Below are 20,311 nucleotides of genomic sequence, written 5' to 3'. Positions count from 1 at the left end.
TAGCATGACATGATCATTTATCAAACAGAGACTGTCCAGAAAAGTGTCTGTTCCCTTTAGTGTAACTTATTGAAGGGGCAGGAAAGTGAAAGCACTTTATTAAAGACAGGAAGGCAATGAACAACCAGAGCGTATCCAAAGGGGTAATCGTATTTCAGCTCGGGATTAGTTTAGTCTTAAATAAACAGACACTGGAGGGAGTATCTTGAGGGTCATTTATCAAGTAAGGAACAATTAACAAAACTCTACAGGACTCTTTTTACCTATATACATGTAAAGTTCTCTATTGTTATTATTTAAATTTTGGATGACAGGCATTGTATTCAACATTGTATAAAAACCCAACTCACAATCCTCTCCTTAAAGGTTTATACGCTATGAAAAATACTCACATAAAATAAAATAATCCAGGCTGTATTAAACGCTGTTGAATAAATGCTATGGAGAGGCCATAAACCCAGGACTGACAGCTGAAGTTTATAAAATTTGAAGAGAGTTTCCTTGTAAGAAGTCAACTGCTTGCTTGTCAATGGGCCAGAAGCTTCCTACTTAAAATTTTGCTCTCTGTTAGCAAAATTAAGAGAAAGGGAGTTAGCCTTAGCCGAGGGGTGGCACCTTTGTTCCAGGGACTTTCATGCCAAGGGCAGCTAATCCTAATTTATCCTCACTTTGTGAATGAGGACACTGAGACTCAGAAAACTCAAGCAACCTGCTTAAGGTCACACAGCAAGCAGCAGTGCCAGGAAGTTTGACATTACCTGCATTTTTCTTGTTGTTGTTGAATGATGAGGAAGGCAAAACTGGAAATAATTTCGACATTTTGCAGAGGAAGGACAGTCTCAGGAAGGTTCAGCAACCTATAAAGTGCTCTGCAGTGAGTCTTACACACCTACTTGTAACTATATAGGAGCACATCCACAGGTTCCAACTTTGTTACCTCTATTTTGTGACAACGTTTTGTAGGGATGTTTAATGTGTAGAGGGAACTGTTGTCAAGGCTTTATAGTAAAAAATGATTTTCTAAAATCTATAGTGTAAGTGTTGTCTTATAATTTTTAAAAAATGGAAAAATGAAATATGTAAACAATAAACATGGGCAGAGCAAGGAATAAGATGGACGGTAGAAATAATTAGGTTAAGGCTGAGAAGGTATCAAGCTTTGAAGGTGAGGAAATTGTTAGGATTAAAAATACCAGGCAATGCATATCAATTTGTTTCCAGCTTTGCAATTAAGGACATGTATCAATTAATCTATAATATGTATTTCTAACTTTCCCTTGTACCGCATGATAATTTTGATCTAAAATTTGGCTTAAGGGGAAAAAAATTAAAGAATCATTGGTATTTGTCTGCTATCCTCTGGGATCTTCATTTACGTTGTAATTCTCACCCCATCCTCTGAACAACAGTAATCCTCATATATATGTCCAAGATCACACATATCTTAGTTCTTCTGGAAATCCTAAATCTCTCCATAAGAATTAGGTATTACTGTTTTTAAAGATGCTTTGCCTTATTGGAGGAAGTTTTCCTTTTTATTTTTTTGCCATTCAATTAAAAAGAAATCAATTGAAGGCTACAAAGTAGAAAAATACTTTTTTGGCACTACTTTTATGAGTATTTCATTACAAATTATGTTTAGCTGATTTTTTAAAACACACAAAAATACTTTTTGGCAAATATAAAAATTACTTGAAGTATATGTCACTTCCATGTAATTGTAGTTAAAATAAAACTAAGGGAAAGAAAGTGAAAAGAGGGAGAGGAAAGGCAAGGAAAAGAATGACAGAAAGACAAGGAATTGGGGAGAACAGAAAGACAGTGTCATTGGATGGGAAAGAGAAATATAAATAGGGAGAAAGAGAAGGTTAGGAAGGCAAAGGAAGCTGGCTTTTAAGTGCCATGAATCTGTTTACCTCACATTCAAGTTACAGACCTCAGAATAACCTAATTCATTCTTGAAATATCAATTAGCTGATTTTTCTGGTAAGCTGAAAAACATGCAAATGTCTATGACATAATGTAAAGCAAAACAGTAAACAGAGTATGAAGACAATGTTCAAAAAAGAAGGTGGGAAGGACATATAACAATATATTAGTAATGATTGCTGAGTGATAAGCATGTGGGTGATTTTCTTCTCTTTTCTTCTGTTTCTTTTGATACATCTTTTCCCAAATTTTTAAAATTAATATGCATTCTTTGTAAAATAAAAAGCAACAATATATTGTGCTTACTACTCCTTAATTGGGTTAATCTGTAAACTTCCAGAAGGTCCACTAAAAATAACGCGGCCACTTAAGTATGGGGTCGCCAGAGGGGCAAAAGTGTTTTCTGAGCTACAGGTTGGACCATGTAAGGGAGCATGACAGAAAACAGGCCTTTGGTTCCCAGCTCAGGACCTTACCTTTTGCCTCATCTTTAGCCCCCTTTATTAGCAGTATAAACCATTTTATTAAAAAAAATAATAATTATTGTCATGCATTTTCTAAGTACTTGGCACTGAGCTTAGAACTCCAGGAGTTCATTTAAAGGGATTTCATGTAAATGTAATTCAGTTAATTGACATGCTAGAAATACTGATATTTATGAAATACTTTGTCTTGCCTTTCTGTGATTACAGGATTTGGAGTTCTTACTCAACAAGTTTATGAAGTTGCAGAAAATGGATCTAAATGGAAATCCTGTTTGTCTCAAACCAAAGTACAGGGACAGACTGATATTGGTGTCCAAATCACTGGGTACATATTTATATTATATTATTACAATTTTCTTAGGGAAAGAGACCTGGATAACTTTTTTTTTTTTTTCCTGGATAACTTTTTAGTTAATTTATTAGATAGTCTTCAGAAATATAAATATGACATCTGGATCTATGAAAATGGTCAACTTTACATTTGTTATTTTTGAATAAGAGCATAATTTAAAGTAGAGAAATAAAGAATGAACAATACCTGCTATTCAGAAATAATCACTTAAAGCACTAGCCACTCTTTCTCTAAAAAGAAAATGTGGCTGTTGCCATCAAAAATTGCCAGTCATATATGAATAGATCTTGATAAAATTTTACCAAACTTTCATTGGTACAAATCCTCTGAAGATCCCAAGAGAATCCTTAGCTCTCGGTTCTGTTGATAAAATTGATCCAGGTTTTCACTGCTTGACACTTGTTAAGTGGTACCCTAAGAAAATACAGGCGTCCCTCTCATGGGAAAAGGGAGCAGGGTGGGGAGTCCCTTTATGAGATCCTTACAAATAATAACAATCCTGAATGTGCACTATATTGAGGGAAATGAACAAAAGCAATTATTCAATAGAGGTCTAGTTACAAGGCATGAGAAAACCTAGTAGTTTTAGTAAGAGTACCTTAAAGGAAATAAAGACAAGAGGGGGAAAAATACATTTGACAAATAAAAACCAAATGATAGGATGGCTGATGCAAGAACTGCCTTCGCAGTAATAACATTAAATGTGAATGGATTAAACTCCCCAATTAAAAAATATAGATTGGCAGAATGGATTAAAAAAACATGAACCATCAATATGTTGTTTACAAGAGGCTCATCTTAGACTCAGAAATAAAGAAACTGAAAGTGAAAGGATGGAAAAAAAATATTCCATGCAAGCTACAGCCAAAAGAAAGCAGGGGTGGCAATACTAATTTCAGATAAAATAGACTTTAAATGCAAGGATGTCATAAGAGACAAAGAAGGACAAAATATACTAATAAAAGAGACAATTCACAAAGAAGAAATAACAATCATAAATGTTTATGCACCCAATCAAGGTGCTCCAAAGTACATGAGACAAACATTGGCAAAACTGAAGAAAGCAATAGATGTTTCCACAATAATTGTGGGAGGCTTAAATATATCACTGTCTCCTATAGATAGATCAACCAGACAGAGCACCAATAAGGAAAATGAGAACCTAAATAATGTGATAAGTGAATTATACATAACAGACATATACAGAGCATTACATCCCAAATTATCAGGATATACATTCTTCTGTAGTGCTCATAGAACTTTCTCCAGGCATAAAACAAGCCTCAATAAATTTAAAAAGACTGAAATTATCCAAAGCACATTCTCTGACCACAATGCAATACAACTAGAAGCCAACAGCCATCAAAGATCTAGGACATTCACAAATATCTGGAGTTTAAACAACACACTCCTAAACAGTCAGTGGGTCAAAGAAGAAATTGCAAGAAAAATTGCTAAATATCTAGAGACTAATGAAAATGAGAACACAACATATCAAAAACTTATGGGATGCAGCAAAGGTGGTACTGAAGGGAAATTTATAGCTCTAAATGCATATATTAAAAAGGAAGAAAGAGCTAAAATAAAGAACTAATGAAACAACAGAAGATGCTAGAAAATGATCAGCAAACTAATCCTAAAGCAAGTAGAAGAAAAGAAATAACAAGGATTAAAACAGAAATAAATGATATGAAGAACAACAACAACAACAAAAACAACCAACAATAGAATCAATAAAACCAAAAGTTGGTTCTTTGAGAAGATCAACAAGATTGACAAACCCTTAGCTAGACTGACAAAGTCAAAAAGAGAGAAGACCCAAATAAAAAAAAAAAAATATATATATATATAATAGGAGGAGGCGGGGCAAGATGGCAGACTGGTGAGCTGTATGTTTTAGTTACTCCTCCAGGAAAGTAGGTAGAAAGCCAGGAACTGCGTGGACTAGACACCACAGAGCAATCTGTCTTTGGGCATACTTCATACAACACTCATGAAAACGTGGAACTGCTGAGATCAGCGAAATCTGTAAGTTTTTGCGGCCAGGGGACCCGCGCCCCTCCCTGCCAGGCTCAGTCCCGGGGGAGGAGGGGCTGTCAGCTCCAGGAAGGAGAAGGGAGAATTGCAGTGGCTGCTCTTATCGGAAACTCATTCTACTGATTCAAACTCCAACCATAGATAGACTGAGACCAGACACCAGAGACTCTGAGAGCAGCCAGCCCAGCAGAGAGGAGACAGGCATAGAAAAAAAACAACACGAAAAACTCCAAAATAAAAACAGAGGATTTTTGGAGTTCTGGTGACCACAGAAAGGGGAAGGGCGGAGATCAGGCCTTGAGGCGCATATGCAAATCCCGAAGCAAGGCTGATCTCTCTGCCCTGTGCACCTTTCCTTAATGGCCCTGGTTGCTTTGTCTATTAGCATTTCAATAACCCATTAGATCTCTGAGGAGGGCCATTTTTTTTTTTTTTTTTTTTTAAATCCTTTTTGCTTTTTCTAAAACAATTACTCTAAGAAGCTCAATACAGAAAGCTTCAAAGAATTGAAATTTGGGCACGTCAAGTCAAGAGCAGAACTAAGAGAGCTCTGAGACAAAAGGCAATAATCCAGTGGCTGAGAAAATTCACTAAACAACACAACTTCCCAAGAAAAGGGGGGTGTCCGCTCACAGCCACCATCCTGGTGGACAGGAAACACTCCTGCCCATCGCCAGCCCCATAGCCCAGAGCTGCCCCAGACAACCCAGTGTGACGGAAGTGCTTCAAATAACAGGCACACACCACAAAACTGGGCGTGGACATTAGCCTTCCTTGCAACCTCAGCTGAATGTCCCAGAGCTGGGAAGGGGGAGCAGTGTGAATTAACAGAGCCCCATTCAGCCATCATTTGAGCAGACTGGGAGCCTCCCAACACAGCCCAGCAGCCCAGAACTGCCCTGGGGGGACGGCACTCACCTGTGACATAGCACAGTCATCCCTCAACAGAGGACCCGGGGTGCACAGCCTGGAAGAGGGGCCCACTTGCAAGTCTCAGGAGCCATACGCCAATACCAAAGACTTGTGGGTCAGTGGCAGAGAAAAACTGTGGCAGGACTGAACTGAAGGATTAGACTATTGCAGTAGCTTTAAAACTCTAGGATCATCAGGGAGATTTGATTGTTAGGGCCACCCCCCCTCCCCGACTGCCCAGAAACACGCCCCACATACAGGGCAGGCAACACCAACTACACACGCAAGCTTGGTACACCAATTGGGCCCCACAAGACTCACTCCCCCACTCACCAAAAAGGCTAAGCAGGGGAGATCTGGCTTGTGGAGAACAGGTGGCTCGTGGACGCCACCTGCTGGTTAGTTAGAGAAAGTGTACTCCACGAAGCTGTAGATCTGATAAATTAGAGATAAGGACTTCAACTGGTCTACAAACCCTAAAAACAACCCTATCAAGTTCAGCAAATGCCACGAGGCCAAAAACAACAGAAAATTATAAAGCATATGAAAAAACCAGACGATATGGATAACCCAAGCCCAAGCACCCAAATCAAAAGACCAGAAGAGACACACCTAGAGCAGCTACTCAAAGAACTAAAGATGAATAATGAGACCATAGTACGGGATATGAAGGAAATCAAGAAGACCCTAGAAGAGCATAAAGAAGACATTGCAAGACTAAATAAAAAAATGGATGATCTTATGGAAATTAAAGAAACTGTTGACCAAATTAAAAAGATTCTGGACACTCATAGTACAAGACTAGAGGAAGTTGAACAACGAATCAGTGACCTGGAAGATGACAGAATGGAAAATGAAAGCATAAAAGAAAGAATGGGGAAAAAAATTGAAAAACTCGAAATGGACCTCAGGGATATGATAGATAATATGAAACGTCCAAATATAAGACTCATTGGTGTCCCAGAAGGGGAAGAAAAGGGTAAAGGTCTAGGAAGAGTATTCAAAGAAATTGTTGGGGAAAACTTCCCAAATCTTCTAAACAACATAAATACACAAATCATAAATGCTCAGCGAACTCCAAATAGAATAAATCCAAAAAAACCCACTCCGAGACATATACTGATCACACTGTCAAACACAGAAGAGAAGGAGCAAGTTCTGAAAGCAGCAAGAGAAAAGCAATTCACCACATACAAAGGAAACAGCATAAGACTAAGTAGTGACTACTCAGCAGCCACCATGGAGGCGAGAAGGCAGTGGCACGATATATTTAAAATTCTGAGTGAGAGGAATTTCCAGCCAAGAATACTTTATCCAGCAAAGCTCTCCTTCAAATTTGAGGGAGAGCTTAAATTTTTCACAGACAAAGAAATGCTGAGAGAATTTGCTAACAAGACACCTGCCCTACTGGAGATACTAAAGGGAGCCCTACAGACAGAGAAACAAAGACAGGACAGAGAGACTTGGAGAAAGGTTCAGTACTAAAGAAATTCGGTATGGGTACAATAAAGGATATTAATAGAGAGAGGGAAAAATATGGCAAACATAATCCAAAGGATAAGATGGCCGATTCAAGAAATGCCTTCACGGTTTTAACGTTGAATGTAAATGGATTAAACTCCCCAATTAAAAGATATAGATTCGCAGAATGGATCAAAAAAAATGAACCATCAATATGTTGCATACAAGAGACTCATCTTAGACACAGGGACACAAAGAAACTGAAAGTGAAAGGATGGAAAAAAATATTTCATGCAAGCTACAGCCAAAAGAAAGCAGGTGTAGCAATATTAATCTCAGATAAAATAGACTTCAAATGCAGGGATGTTTTGAGAGACAAAGAAGGCCACTACATACTAATAAAAGGGGCAATTCAGCAAGAAGAAATAACAATCGTAAATGTCTATGCACCCAATCAAGGTGCCACAAAATACATGAGAGAAACATTGGCAAAACTAAAGGAAGCAATTGATGTTTCCACAATAATTGTGGGAGACTTCAACACATCACTCTCTCCTATAGATAGATCAACCAGACAGAAGACCAATAAGGAAATTGAAAACCTAAACAATCTGATAAATGAATTAGATTTAACAGACATCTACAGGACATTACATCCCAAATCACCAGGATACACATACTTTTCTAGTGCTCATGGAACTTTCTCCAGAATAGATCATATGCTGGGACATAAAACAAGCCTCAATAAATTTAAAAAGATTGAAATTATTCAAAGCACATTCTCTGACCACAATGGAATACAATTAGAAGTCAATAACCATCAGAGACTTAGAAAATTCACAAATACCTGGAGGTTAAACAACACACTCCTAAACAATCAGTGGGTTAAAGAAGAAATAGCAAGAGAAATTGCTAAATATATAGAGACGAATGAAAATGAGAACACAACATACCAAAACCTATGGGATGCAGCAAAAGCAGTGCTAAGGGGGAAATTTATAGCACTAAACGCATATATTAAAAAGGAAGAAAGAGCCAAAATCAAAGAACTAATGGATCAACTGAAGAAGCTAGAAAATGAACAGCAAACCAATCCTAAACCAAGTACAAGAAAAGAAATAACAAGGATTAAAGCAGAAATAAATGACATAGAGAACAAAAAAACAATAGAAAGGATAAATATCACCAAAAGTTGGTTCTTTGAGAAGATCAACAAGATTGACAAGCCCCTAGCTAGACTGACAAAATCAAAAAGAGAGAAGACCCATATAAACAAAATAATGAATGAAAAAGGTGACATAACTGCAGATCCTGAAGAAATTAAAAAAATTATAAGAGGATATTATGAACAACTGTATGGCAACAAACTGGATAATGTAGAAGAAATGGACAATTTCCTGGAAACATATGAACAACCTAGACTGACCAGAGAAGAAATAGAAGACCTCAACCAACCCATCACAAGCAAAGAGATCCAATCAGTCATCAAAAATCTTCCCACAAATAAATGCCCAGGGCCAGATGGCTTCACAGGGGAATTCTACCAAACTTTCCAGAAAGAACTGACACCAATCTTACTCAAACTCTTTCAAAACATTGAAAAAAATGGAACACTACCTAACTCATTTTATGAAGCTAACATCAATCTAATACCAAAACCAGGCAAAGATGCTACAAAAAAGGAAAACTACCGGCCAATCTCCCTAATGAATATAGATGCAAAAATCCTCAACAAAATACTTGCAAATCGAATCCAAAGACACATTAAAAAAATCATACACCATGACCAAGTGGGGTTCATTCCAGGCATGCAAGGATGGTTCAACATAAGAAAAACAATCAATGTATTACAACACATTAAAAACTCGAAAGGGAAAAATCAATTGATCATCTCAATAGATGCTGAAAAAGCATTTGACAAAATCCAACATCCCTTTTTGATAAAAACACTTCAAAAGGTAGGAATTGAAGGAAACTTCCTCAACATGATAAAGAGCATATATGAAAAAACCCACAGCCAGCATAGTACTCAATGGTGAGAGACTGAAAGCCTTCCCTCTAAGATCAGGAACAAGACAAGGATGCCCGCTGTCACCACTGTTATTCAACATTGTGCTGGAAGTGCTAGCCAGGGCAATCCGGCAAGACAAAGAAATAAAAGGCATCCAAATTGGAAAAGAAGAAGTAAAACTGTCATTGTTTGCAGATGATATGATCTTATATCTAGAAAACCCTGAGAAATCAACGATACAGCTACTAGAGCTAATAAACAAATTTAGCAAAGTAGCGGGATACAAGATTAATGCACATAAGTCAGTAATGTTTCTATATGCTAGAAATGAACAAACTGAAGAGACACTCAAGAAAAAGATACCATTTTCAATAGCAACTAAAAAAATCAAGTACCTAGGAATAAACTTAACCAAAGATGTAAAAGACCTATACAAAGAAAACTACATAACTCTACTAAAAGAAATAGAAGGAGACCTTAAAAGATGGAAAAATATTCCATGTTCATGGATAGGAAGGCTAAATGTCATTAAGATGTCAATTCTACCCAAACTCATCTACAGATTCAATGCAATCCCAATCAAAATTCCAACAACCTACTTTGCAGACTTGGAAAAGCTAGTTATCAAATTTATTTGGAAAGGGAAGATGCCTCGAATTGCTAAAGACACTCTAAAAAAGAAAAACGAAGTGGGAGGACTTACACTCCCTGACTTTGAAGCTTATTATAAAGCCACAGTTGCCAAAACAGCATGGTACTGGCACAAAGATAGACATATAGATCAATGGAATCGAATTGAGAATTCAGAGATAGACCCTCAGATCTATGGCCGACTGATCTTTGATAAGGCCCCTAAAGTCACCGAACTGAGCCATAATGGTCTTTTCAACAAATGGGGCTGGGAGAGTTGGATATCCATATCCAAAAGAATGAAAGAGGACCCCTACCTCACCCCCTACACAAAAATTAACTCAAAATGGACCAAAGATCTCAATATAAAAGAAAATACCATAAAACTCCTAGAAGATAATGTAGGAAAACATCTTCAAGACCTTGTATTAGATGGCCACTTCCTAGACTTTACACCCAAAGCACAAGCAACAAAAGAGAAAATAGATAAATGGGAACTCCTCAAGCTTAGAAGTTTCTGCACCTCAAAGGAATTTCTCAAAAAGGTAAAGAGGCAGCCAACTCAATGGGAAAAAATTTTTGGAAACCATGTATCTGACAAAAGACTGATATCTTGCATATACAAAGAAATCCTACAACTCAATGACAATAGTACAGACAGCCCAATTATAAAATGGGCAAAAGATATGAAAAGACAGTTCTCTGAAGAGGAAATACAAATGGCCAAGAAACACATGAAAAAATGTTCAGCTTCACTAGCTATTAGAGAGATGCAAATTAAGACCACAATGAGATACCATCTAACACCGGTTAGAATGGCTGCCATTAAACAAACAGGAAACTACAAATGCTGGAGGGGATGTGGAGAAATTGGAACTCTTATTCATTGTTGGTGGGACTGTATAATGGTTCAGCCACTCTGGAAGTCAGTCTGGCAGTTCCTTAGAAAACTAGATATAGAGCTACCATTCGATCCAGCGACTGCACTTCTCGGTATATACCCGGAAGATCGGAAAGCAGTGACACGAACAGATATCTGCACGCCAATGTTCATAGCAGCATTATTCACAATTGCCAAGAGATGGAAACAACCCAAATGTCCTTCAACAGATGAGTGGATAAATAAAATGTGGTATATACACACGATGGAATACTACGCGGCAGTAAGAAGGAACGATCTGGTGAAACATATGACAACATGGATGAACCTTGAAGACATAATGCTGAGCGAAATAAGCCAGGCACAAAAAGAGAAATATTATATGCTACCACTAATGTGAACTTTGAAAAATGTAAAACAAATGGTTTATAATGTAGAATGTAGGGGAACTAGCAGTAGAGAGCAATTAAGGAAGGGGGAACAATAATCCAAGAAGAACAGATAAGCTATTTAACGTTCTGGGGATGCCCAGAAATGACTATGGTCTGTTAATTTCTGATGGATGTAGTAGGAACAAGTTCACTGAAATGTTGCTATATTATGTAACTTTCTTGGGGTAAAGTAGGAACATGTTGGAAGTTAAGCAGTTATCTTAGGTTAGTTGTCTTTTTCTTACTCCCTTGCTATGGTCTCTTTGAAATGTTTTTTTATTGTATGTTTGTTTTCTTTTTAACTTTTTTTTTCATACAGTTGATTTGAAAAAAGAAGGGAAAGTTAAAAAAAAAAAAAAAAAAGAAAAAAGACAAACAAGGAAAAAAAAAAAAAAAAGATGTAGTGCCCCCTTTAGGAGCCTGTGGAGAATGCAGGGGTATTCGCCTACCCCACCTCCATGGTTGCTAACATGACCACAGACATAGGGGACTGGTGGTTTGATGGGTTGAGCCCTCTACCATAAGTTTTACCCTTGGGAAGACGGTTGCTGCAAAGGAGAGGCTAGGCCTCCCTGTATTTGTGCCTAAGAGTCTCCTCCTGAATGCCTCTTTGTTGCTCAGATGTGGCCCTCTCTCTCTGGCTAAGCCAACTTGAAAGGTGAAATCACTGCCCTCCCCCCTACGTGGGATCAGACACCCAGGGAAGTGAATCTCCCTGGCAACGTGGAATATGACTCCCGGGGAGGAATGTAGACCCGGCATCGTGGGATGGAGAACATCTTCTTGACCAAAAGGGGGATGTGAAAGGAAATGAAATAAGCTTCAGTGGCAGAGAGATTCCAAAACGAGCCGAGAGATCACTCTGGTGGGCACTCTTACGCACACTTTAGACAACCTTTTTTAGGTTCTAAAGAATTGGGGTAGCTGGTGGTGGATACCTGAAACTATTAAACTACAACCCAGAACCCATGAATCTCGAAGACAGTTGTATAAAAATGTAGCTTATCAGGGGTGACAGTGGAATTGGGAATGCCATAAGGACCAAACTCCACTTTGTCTAGTTTATGGATGGATGTGTAGAAAAGTAGGGGAAGCAAACAAACAGACAAAGGTACCTAGTGTTCTTTTTTACTTCAATTGCTCTTTTTCACTCTAATTATTATTCTTGTTATTTTTGTGTGCGTGCTAATGAAGGTGTCAGGGATTGATTTAGGTGATGAATATACAACTATGTAATGGTACTGTAAACAATCGAAAGTACAATATGTTTTGTATGACTGCGTGGTATGTGAATATATCTCAATAAAATGATGATTAAAAAAAAAATAAAATAAATGAGGGGGGGACATTACTGTGGATCCCAAAGAAATGTTAAAAATCATAAGATTCTGTGAACAACTGTATGCCAACAAACTAGATAACTTAGAGGAAATGGATAATTTCAGGAAACACATGAACAACCTAGACTGACAACAGAAAAAACAGATGACCTCAACAAACCAATCACAAGCAATGAGGTCCAATCAGTCATCAAAAAGCTTCCTACAAATAAAAGCCCAGGGCCAGATGACTTCACAGGGGAATTCTACCAAACTTTCCAAAAAGAACTGACACCAATCTTTCTTAAACTCTTTAAAAAAACTGAAGAAAATGGAACACTATGTAACTCATTTTATGAAGCCAACATCACTCTAATACCAAAACCAGTCAAAGATGATACAAGAAAGGAAAACTACAGGTCAATCTCCCTAATGAAATAGATGCAAAAATTCTCAATAAAACACTTGCAATTTGAACACAAAGACACATTAAAAAAATCATACACCATGACCAAGTGGGGTTCATTCCAGGCGTGCAAGGGTGGTTCAACATAAGAAAATCAATGTATTACAAAACATTAACAAATCAAAAGGAAAAAATCAAATCATCATCTCAATAGAAGCTGAAAAAGCATTTGACAAAATTCAGCATCCTTTTTTGATAAAAACACTTCAAAAGGTAGTAATTGAAGGAAACTTCCTCAATATGAAACTCACAGCCAGCATAGTACTCAACAGCAAGAGACTGAAAACCTTCCCTCTAAGATCAAGAACAAGACAAGGAGGCCCACTGTCACCACTATTATTCAACATTGTGCTAGAAGTTCTAGCCAGAGCAATCTGGCAAGACAAAGAAATAAAAGGCATCCAAACTGGAAAGGAAGAAGTAAAACTGACATTATTTGCAGATGACATGATCTTATACTTGGAAAACCCTGAAAAATCAATGACACAGCTGCTTGACCTAATAAACAAATTTAGCAAAGTGGCAGGATACAAGATTAATGAAAGCCAGTAATGTTTCTATATAACAGAAATGACCTAACTGAAGAGACACCCAAGAAAAAGATTCTATTTACAATAGTAACTAAAAAATCAAGTACCTAGGAGAAAACTTGACCAAGGATGTAAAAGACTTCTACACAGAAAATTACATAACTTTACTAAAAGAAACAAAAGGGGACCTAAAGAGATGGAAGGATATTCCACATTCATGGATAGGAAGGCTAAACATCATTAAGATGTCAATCTTACCCAAACTGATCTACAGATTCAATGTAATTCCAATTAAAATTCCAACAACCTACTTTGCAGAATTGGAAAAGCCAGTTATCAACTCTATTTGGAAAGGAAAGATGCCTCAAAATGCTAAAAATATTCTGTTCTAGTTTGCTAATGCTGCAGAATGCAAAACACCAGAGATGGACTGGCTTTTATAAAAAGGGGGTTTCTCTCTCTCTGGCTAAGCCAACTTGAAAGGTGAAATCACTGCCCTCCCCTCTACGTGGGATCAGACACCCAGGGGAGTGAATCTCCCTGGCAATGTGGAATATGACTCCCAGGGAGGAATGTAGACCTGGCACCGTGGGACGGAGAACATCTTCTTGACCAAAAGGGGGATGTGAAAGGAAATGAAATAAGCTTCAGTGGCAGAGAGATTCCAAAAGGAGCCGAGAGGTCACTCTGGTGGGCACTCTTATGCACACTTTAGACAACCCTTTTTAGGTTCTAAAGAATTGGGGTAGCTGGTGGTGGATACCTGAAACTATCAAACTACAACCCAGAACCCATGAATCTCGAAGACAGTTGTATAAAAATGTAGCTTATGAGGGGTGACAATGGGATTGGGAAAGCCATAAGGACCAAACACCACTTTGTCTAGTTTATGGATGGATGTGTAGAAAAGTAGGGGAAGGAAACAAACAGACAAAGGTACCCAGTGTTCTTTTTTACTTCAATTGCTCTTTTTCACTCTAATTATTATTCTTGTTATTTTTGTGTGTGTGCTAATGAAGGTGTCAGGGATTGATTTAGGTGATGAATGTACAACTATGTAATGGTACTGTAAACAATCGAAAGTACAATTTATTTTGTATGACTGCGTGGTATGTGAATATATCTCAATAAAATGATGATAAAAAAAAAAAAAAAAAAAAAAAAAAAAAGGGGGTTTATTTGGCTACACAGTTACAGTCTTAAGGCCATAAAGTGTCCAAGATAACACATCAGTAATCGGGTACCTTCACCGGAGGATGGCCAATGGCGTCCGGAAAACCTCTGTTAGCTGGGAAGGCACGTGGCTGGCGTCTGCTCCAAAGTTCTGGTTTCAAAATTGCTTTCTCCCAGGACGCTCCTCTCTAGCAAGCTTGCTCCTCTTCAAAACGTCACTCACAGCTGCACTCCGTTTCCTCTCCTTGAGCCAGCTCATTTATATGGCTCCACTGATCAAGGCCCACCCCGAATGGGCGGGGCCATGCCTCCATGGAAATATCCCATCAGTTATCATCTACAGTTGGGTGGGGCACATCTCGATGCAAACAACCTAATTCAAACGTTCCAACTTAATCCCCACTATTCTGTCTGCCCCACAAGATTGCATCAAAGAATATGGCTTTTTCTGGGGGACATAATACATTCAAACCGGCACATATTCTAAAAAAGAAAAACAAAGTGGGAGGATTTACACTTCTTGTACTTGAAGGCTACTATAAAGCCACAGTAGTCAAAACAGCATGGTACTCAGGCCAGGGAATTTGGAAATAGACCCCCAGATCTATGGTCAACTGATTTTTGACAAGGCCCCCAAATCCACTAAACTGGGACAGAACAGTCTCTTCAACAAATGGGGCTGGGAGAACTGGATATCTATATCCAAAGGAATGAAAGAAGACCCCTACCTCAAACCCTATACAAAAATCATCTCAAAGTGGATCAAAGACCTCAATATAAGAGACAGTACCATAAAACTCCTAGAAGATAATATAGGGAAACATCTTCAGGACTTAGTTTTAGGAGGTCACTTCTTAGACCTTATACCCAAAGCACAAGCAATGAAAGAAAAAATAGATAAATGGGCACTCCTCAAAATTAAAAGCTCCTGTACATCAAAGGAATTTGTAAAAAAGGTAAAGAGGCAGCCAACTCAATGGGAGAAAATATTTGGAAACCATGTATCTGATAAGAGACTGGATATCCTGTATATATAAAGAAATCCTACAACTCAATGACAATAGTACAAACAGCCTAATTATAAAATGGGCAAAAGATATGAAAAGACATTTCTCTGAAAAGGAAATACAAATGACTAAAAAACACTTGAAAAACTGTTCATCTTCACTAGCTACTAGGGAGATGCAAATCAGGGACCTAGTGAGATATCATCTCACACCAATAAGAATGGCTGCCATTAAACAAACAAGAAACTACAAATGCTGGAGAGGATGTGGAGAAATTGGAACTCTTATTCATTGCTTCTGGGACTGTATAATGCTACATCCACTCTGGAAGACAGTTTGGTGGTTTCTCAGAAAACTCATATCAAGTTACTCTACAATCCAGCAATTGCACTTCTCGGAAAGCAGTGAAACAAACAGACATTTGCACACCAATGACCATAGCGGCATTGTTCACAGTTGCCAAGAGATGGAAACAATCCAAATGTCCTTCAAAAGATGAGTGGATAAATAAAATGTGGCATATTCACATGATGGGATACTACGCAGCAGTAAAAAGGAACGAGTTCATGAAGTATATGGCAACATGGATGAACCTTGAAGACATAATGCTGAGTGAAATAAGCCAGACACAAAAGGGGATACTGTATGTTACCACTAATGGGAACTCTGTTAAAAATGTTTAAAAAAAAAAAGTGTCTTACAATGTATAATAAAGGGGACCTAGAGATAATCAGAAGCTAGTGAAGGGGGAACCATAATCTAATATGTACAGATATGATAATGAGGGTGATCTTAATGGTATGGGAATGCTCAGGTGTGACTATGGCTTGTTAATGGGATTATAAGCATCAGTGATGCATTGAAGGCAGACATGTTTATAAATGGTTGTTTAATGGCATGTAACCCACAGAGTAGCACCACAAACCTAAATGAGCATTAGCATGATATACTTAAAAGGTATGACATTGGTGCAGAGGGTTAACAACACAGTGCTATGGAAAAACTACCCATTATGTATTAATGACCATATTTAACAGGATGTAGGCTCCCCTGGGCTGAGCAAAACAGGCCTGTGGAGTTTGGTGCACAGCAGCCTGTGTGACCTAGAGCAGCTAATGTTTAACCTATCATCTCTGTAAACCAGTAGAGCAAGAATGTGCCACTGGACCCCATACCTACAGAAGCCAGACCCCCAGCATCAAGTGTTAATCTATAGTTTACCTCTTTCCTGAATCCCTAAATTGTTATCACTCTACAAAGCCCCCACCCTATAATCCTCCTCTCCTTTCTGCACAACATAATCAATCATCACCCCCTATGTCACAAGACCCAGTCCCTGCATTTATGCTCCCATACCCTTAGGAATGTCTCAATGCCTGCCTGTCAAATGCTGCACCCACCCAGCAAGAGAGAGCCTTACGATCTCTACACTGCTCCCCCCCCACCCTCCGTAAGAAAGCCCTGAATAAAGGTTCATGTATCAGAAAATGCCCAGTGTTTTCTTTGGCCTCTTGACTGGCAAAGCACTCACGGTCTGCAACATAGGAATATCTTACCAACTCTACACTAATACTAGGGATGAATAATTAGCTGCTGGTAAGAGTTCTGGGATGAATTATGTTATGATAATTGTTTAAAGTTGACAGTGATGATGACTGTACAGCTAAGTAAAGATAATGTAAGAAACTGACCATTTATCTTGGGATAGAATATATATTAAGTGAAGTTAGGAATCCACTACTTAATAAATCAAGCCCTCAACTTGAGGTTTGCTCTTGTGAAATCTAGGGTTGTAAATAGGAGGTTGTGACCTCCTATAATTGTGCCTAAGAGGCACCTCCAGGGAACCTCTTTTGTTGCTCAGATGTGGCCTTTCTCTAAGCCCAACTCGGCAAATAAATTCATTAACCTTCCCCTCACAAGGAACATGACTCCCAGGCGAATGAATCTCCCTGGTGATGTGGGACATGATTTCCAGGAATGAGCCTGGCCCTGGCAGCGAGGAATTGAAAGTGTCTACTTGACCAAAAGGGGGAAAAAGAAAGGTAACAAGCCTAGGTCACCGTGGCTGAGAGATCCCAAATGGAGTCGAGAGGCTATCCTGGAGGTTTCTCTTATGCAAGCTCCATCTAGACATCCCAAATGCCCACAGTATGCCTTGCCCTTACCAAAAGTAGTCCCCAAATACTTAGGTCCCTACCTGAAATTCTATAAAAGATGCACTCACTAAATTTTATCTTTTAGAAACTTAAATTAACCAGAGTGTTCTATACCAGACAAGTCCTAAAACCCAGAGGCAATAGCCTCTTTAAAATCAACTATCAGATGCAGCCCCCTTCCCCATACTGTCAAACACCCCCTTTCAATATGAATAAGTTAGGGACCTCACTGTCTAGACACTCCTAAAGTTGGAGAAAGAGATTAAGTGAGATGAAGGAAGGGGTAGTAACAAACAAGATTTAACAAAGGTCCATGAATACTGAAACTTTATATAATAATAGATTTTTTTTTGGATGCTGGGGTGTTGGAATGTCTGGAAGGAGGTAAATGACATGGTAGAACTGTAGCCTATAGCATCCCTTGGGATTTGCTCTATAGCTGCTCATTGAATTGTGCCTTGAAGGTCTTCACCTTTCTGTATATACCTTGTATTGCATAATAAGGAAAGAACTAAAACTGTGGAACTGTAACCCATAACAATTTTTGAAATTACCTGTATGACTGCTTGTTGAGTTGTACATCAAGAGATGATACCTTTCTGTACATGTTATATTTTACGATAAAGGAAATGGCTGAAGTTACAGAACTGTGACCCATGACATACTTTAAAATTTGCTCTCTAACTACTTGTGAAATCATACTTTGAAAGTTACCACTGTTATGTATATATGTCAAAGTTCACAATAAAGAAAATTTAAATAAATAAATAAATAAATAAATAAATAAATAAAATATCTAGCCAATTTCTTAAAATGCAATTTGGAAAGTGCTTTATTCAGTTTTAAAAAGCACATATGGCAAGATATGAAAACAGTTATACTTTTAGAGTATATGGTTCTAGTTTATATTTCCAGCTTCATCACATTATTTTTTACTTTGGACATAACACATTATTATGGATCATATTTAAATGGTGGTGTTAATACTTTCAGTACTACAATTATTATTTTATTATAATATTGCCATTTTCCCTGTAAGAATATGGTATAACAGATTTTGCTATATCCCTCCTCCATTGTGGTATCCAGTGGAATTAGAGAAAGCAGTCATTTAACTTAAAAAACTGCTTTACAGCAAACTTTACTAGAAAAGATAGCTTATTTTTAATTAAATGAAGGCCATCTGTTTTCATGTGATTAAAACGTTAATATAAAATGTCCTATAATTACGGGATAGTTTAATATTTTAGAGTATACTCATATACAATGGAAAATGGTCGGCCATTTAAAATCATGTCCAAAAAAAAGACATGGTGAAATGCTCACAACACAATATTAAAAAATAGGATGTAAAACTATATAAATAGAGAGTTCCAATTTTATATAATACACACGTACACATATATATGTACACAAAAACATAGAAAACAAAAACATAAGAAATAAACCAAAGTGTTATCAGTGATTTTATGTGATTATTTCTGGTTGGTAGAAAATAGGTAATTTTAATTTTTTCTTTTTACTTTTTATTATATTTTCCAAGTATCTTACAACTTAAAAAATTACTTGTATAATTTTAAAAGCTCTAGTTTTTTTTTTAATCTTCATTTTATTGAGATATATTTACATACCACGCAGTCATACAAAACAAATCGTACATTCGATTGTTCACGGTACCATTACATAGTTGTACATTCATCACCTAAATCAATCCCTGACACCTTCATTAGCACACACACAAAAATAACAAGAATAATAATTAAAATGAAAAAGAACAATTAAAGTAAAAAAGAACACTGGGTACCTTTGTCTGTTTGTTTGTTTCCTTCCCCTATTTTTCTACTCATCCATCCATAAACTAGACAAAGTGGAGTGTGGTCCTTATGGCTTTCCCAATCCCATTGTCACCCCTCATAAGCTACATTTTTATACAATTGTCTTTGAGATTCATGGGTTCTGGGTTGTAGTTTGATAGTTTCAGGTATCCACCACCAGCTACCCCAATTCTTTAGAACCTAAAAAGGGTTGTCTAAATTGTGCGCAAGAGTGCCCACCAGAGTGACCTCTCGGCTCCTTTTGGAATCTCTCTGCCACTGAAGCTTATTTCATTTCCTTTCACATCCCCCTTTTGGTCAAGAAGATGTTCTCCGTCCCATGATGCCGGGTCTATATTCCTCCCCGGGAGTCATATTCCACGTTGCCAGGGAGATTCACTCCCCTGGGTGTCTGATCCCACGTAGGGGGGAGGGCAGTGATTTCACCTTTCAAGTTGAAAAGCTCTAGTTTTAAAACTTTTTTAAAGGAACAAAATGTGAAGACAGCTGAGATCTTACTTTGTGAGCCAAAGGCCAGCTATCCAGTATTCCTATTACATACTATGCCATAGGATATAAAAAGCATTAATAATGTTGCATGTTACAAATATAAAATTTCTTATGCACCTTAATGTAAAATATATTTTGCTTTTTCCTAAGAAAACTAATCCTAAAAGTAATCTATTATTTTAATCTGATAGATAACATGACTTCA

The 20,311-nt window shown here is 37.6% G+C and overlaps 1 protein-coding gene across 5 annotated transcripts in view; it reads left to right on the top strand.

The window, feature by feature from the left end:
* Positions 1 to 20,311, top strand: part of PPP1R42 (protein phosphatase 1 regulatory subunit 42) — a 68,074-nt gene that overhangs the window by 35,944 nt on the left and 11,819 nt on the right. For all 5 annotated transcript variants that reach the window (XM_037802963.1, XM_037802960.1, XM_037802961.1 and 2 more), the window contains exon 6: positions 2,622 to 2,739. In XM_037802963.1, coding sequence (XP_037658891.1) covers positions 2,622 to 2,739 — 118 coding nt within the window. The remainder of the gene's footprint in view (positions 1 to 2,621; positions 2,740 to 20,311) is intronic.

The sequence above is a fragment of the Choloepus didactylus genome, chromosome 14 (genome assembly GCF_015220235.1).
Source record: "Choloepus didactylus isolate mChoDid1 chromosome 14, mChoDid1.pri, whole genome shotgun sequence".
Taxonomy (NCBI): domain Eukaryota; kingdom Metazoa; phylum Chordata; class Mammalia; order Pilosa; family Megalonychidae; genus Choloepus; species Choloepus didactylus.
The sequence above is the reverse complement of the archived record's forward strand: the minus strand, read 5'-3'. Positions and strand labels throughout refer to the sequence as shown.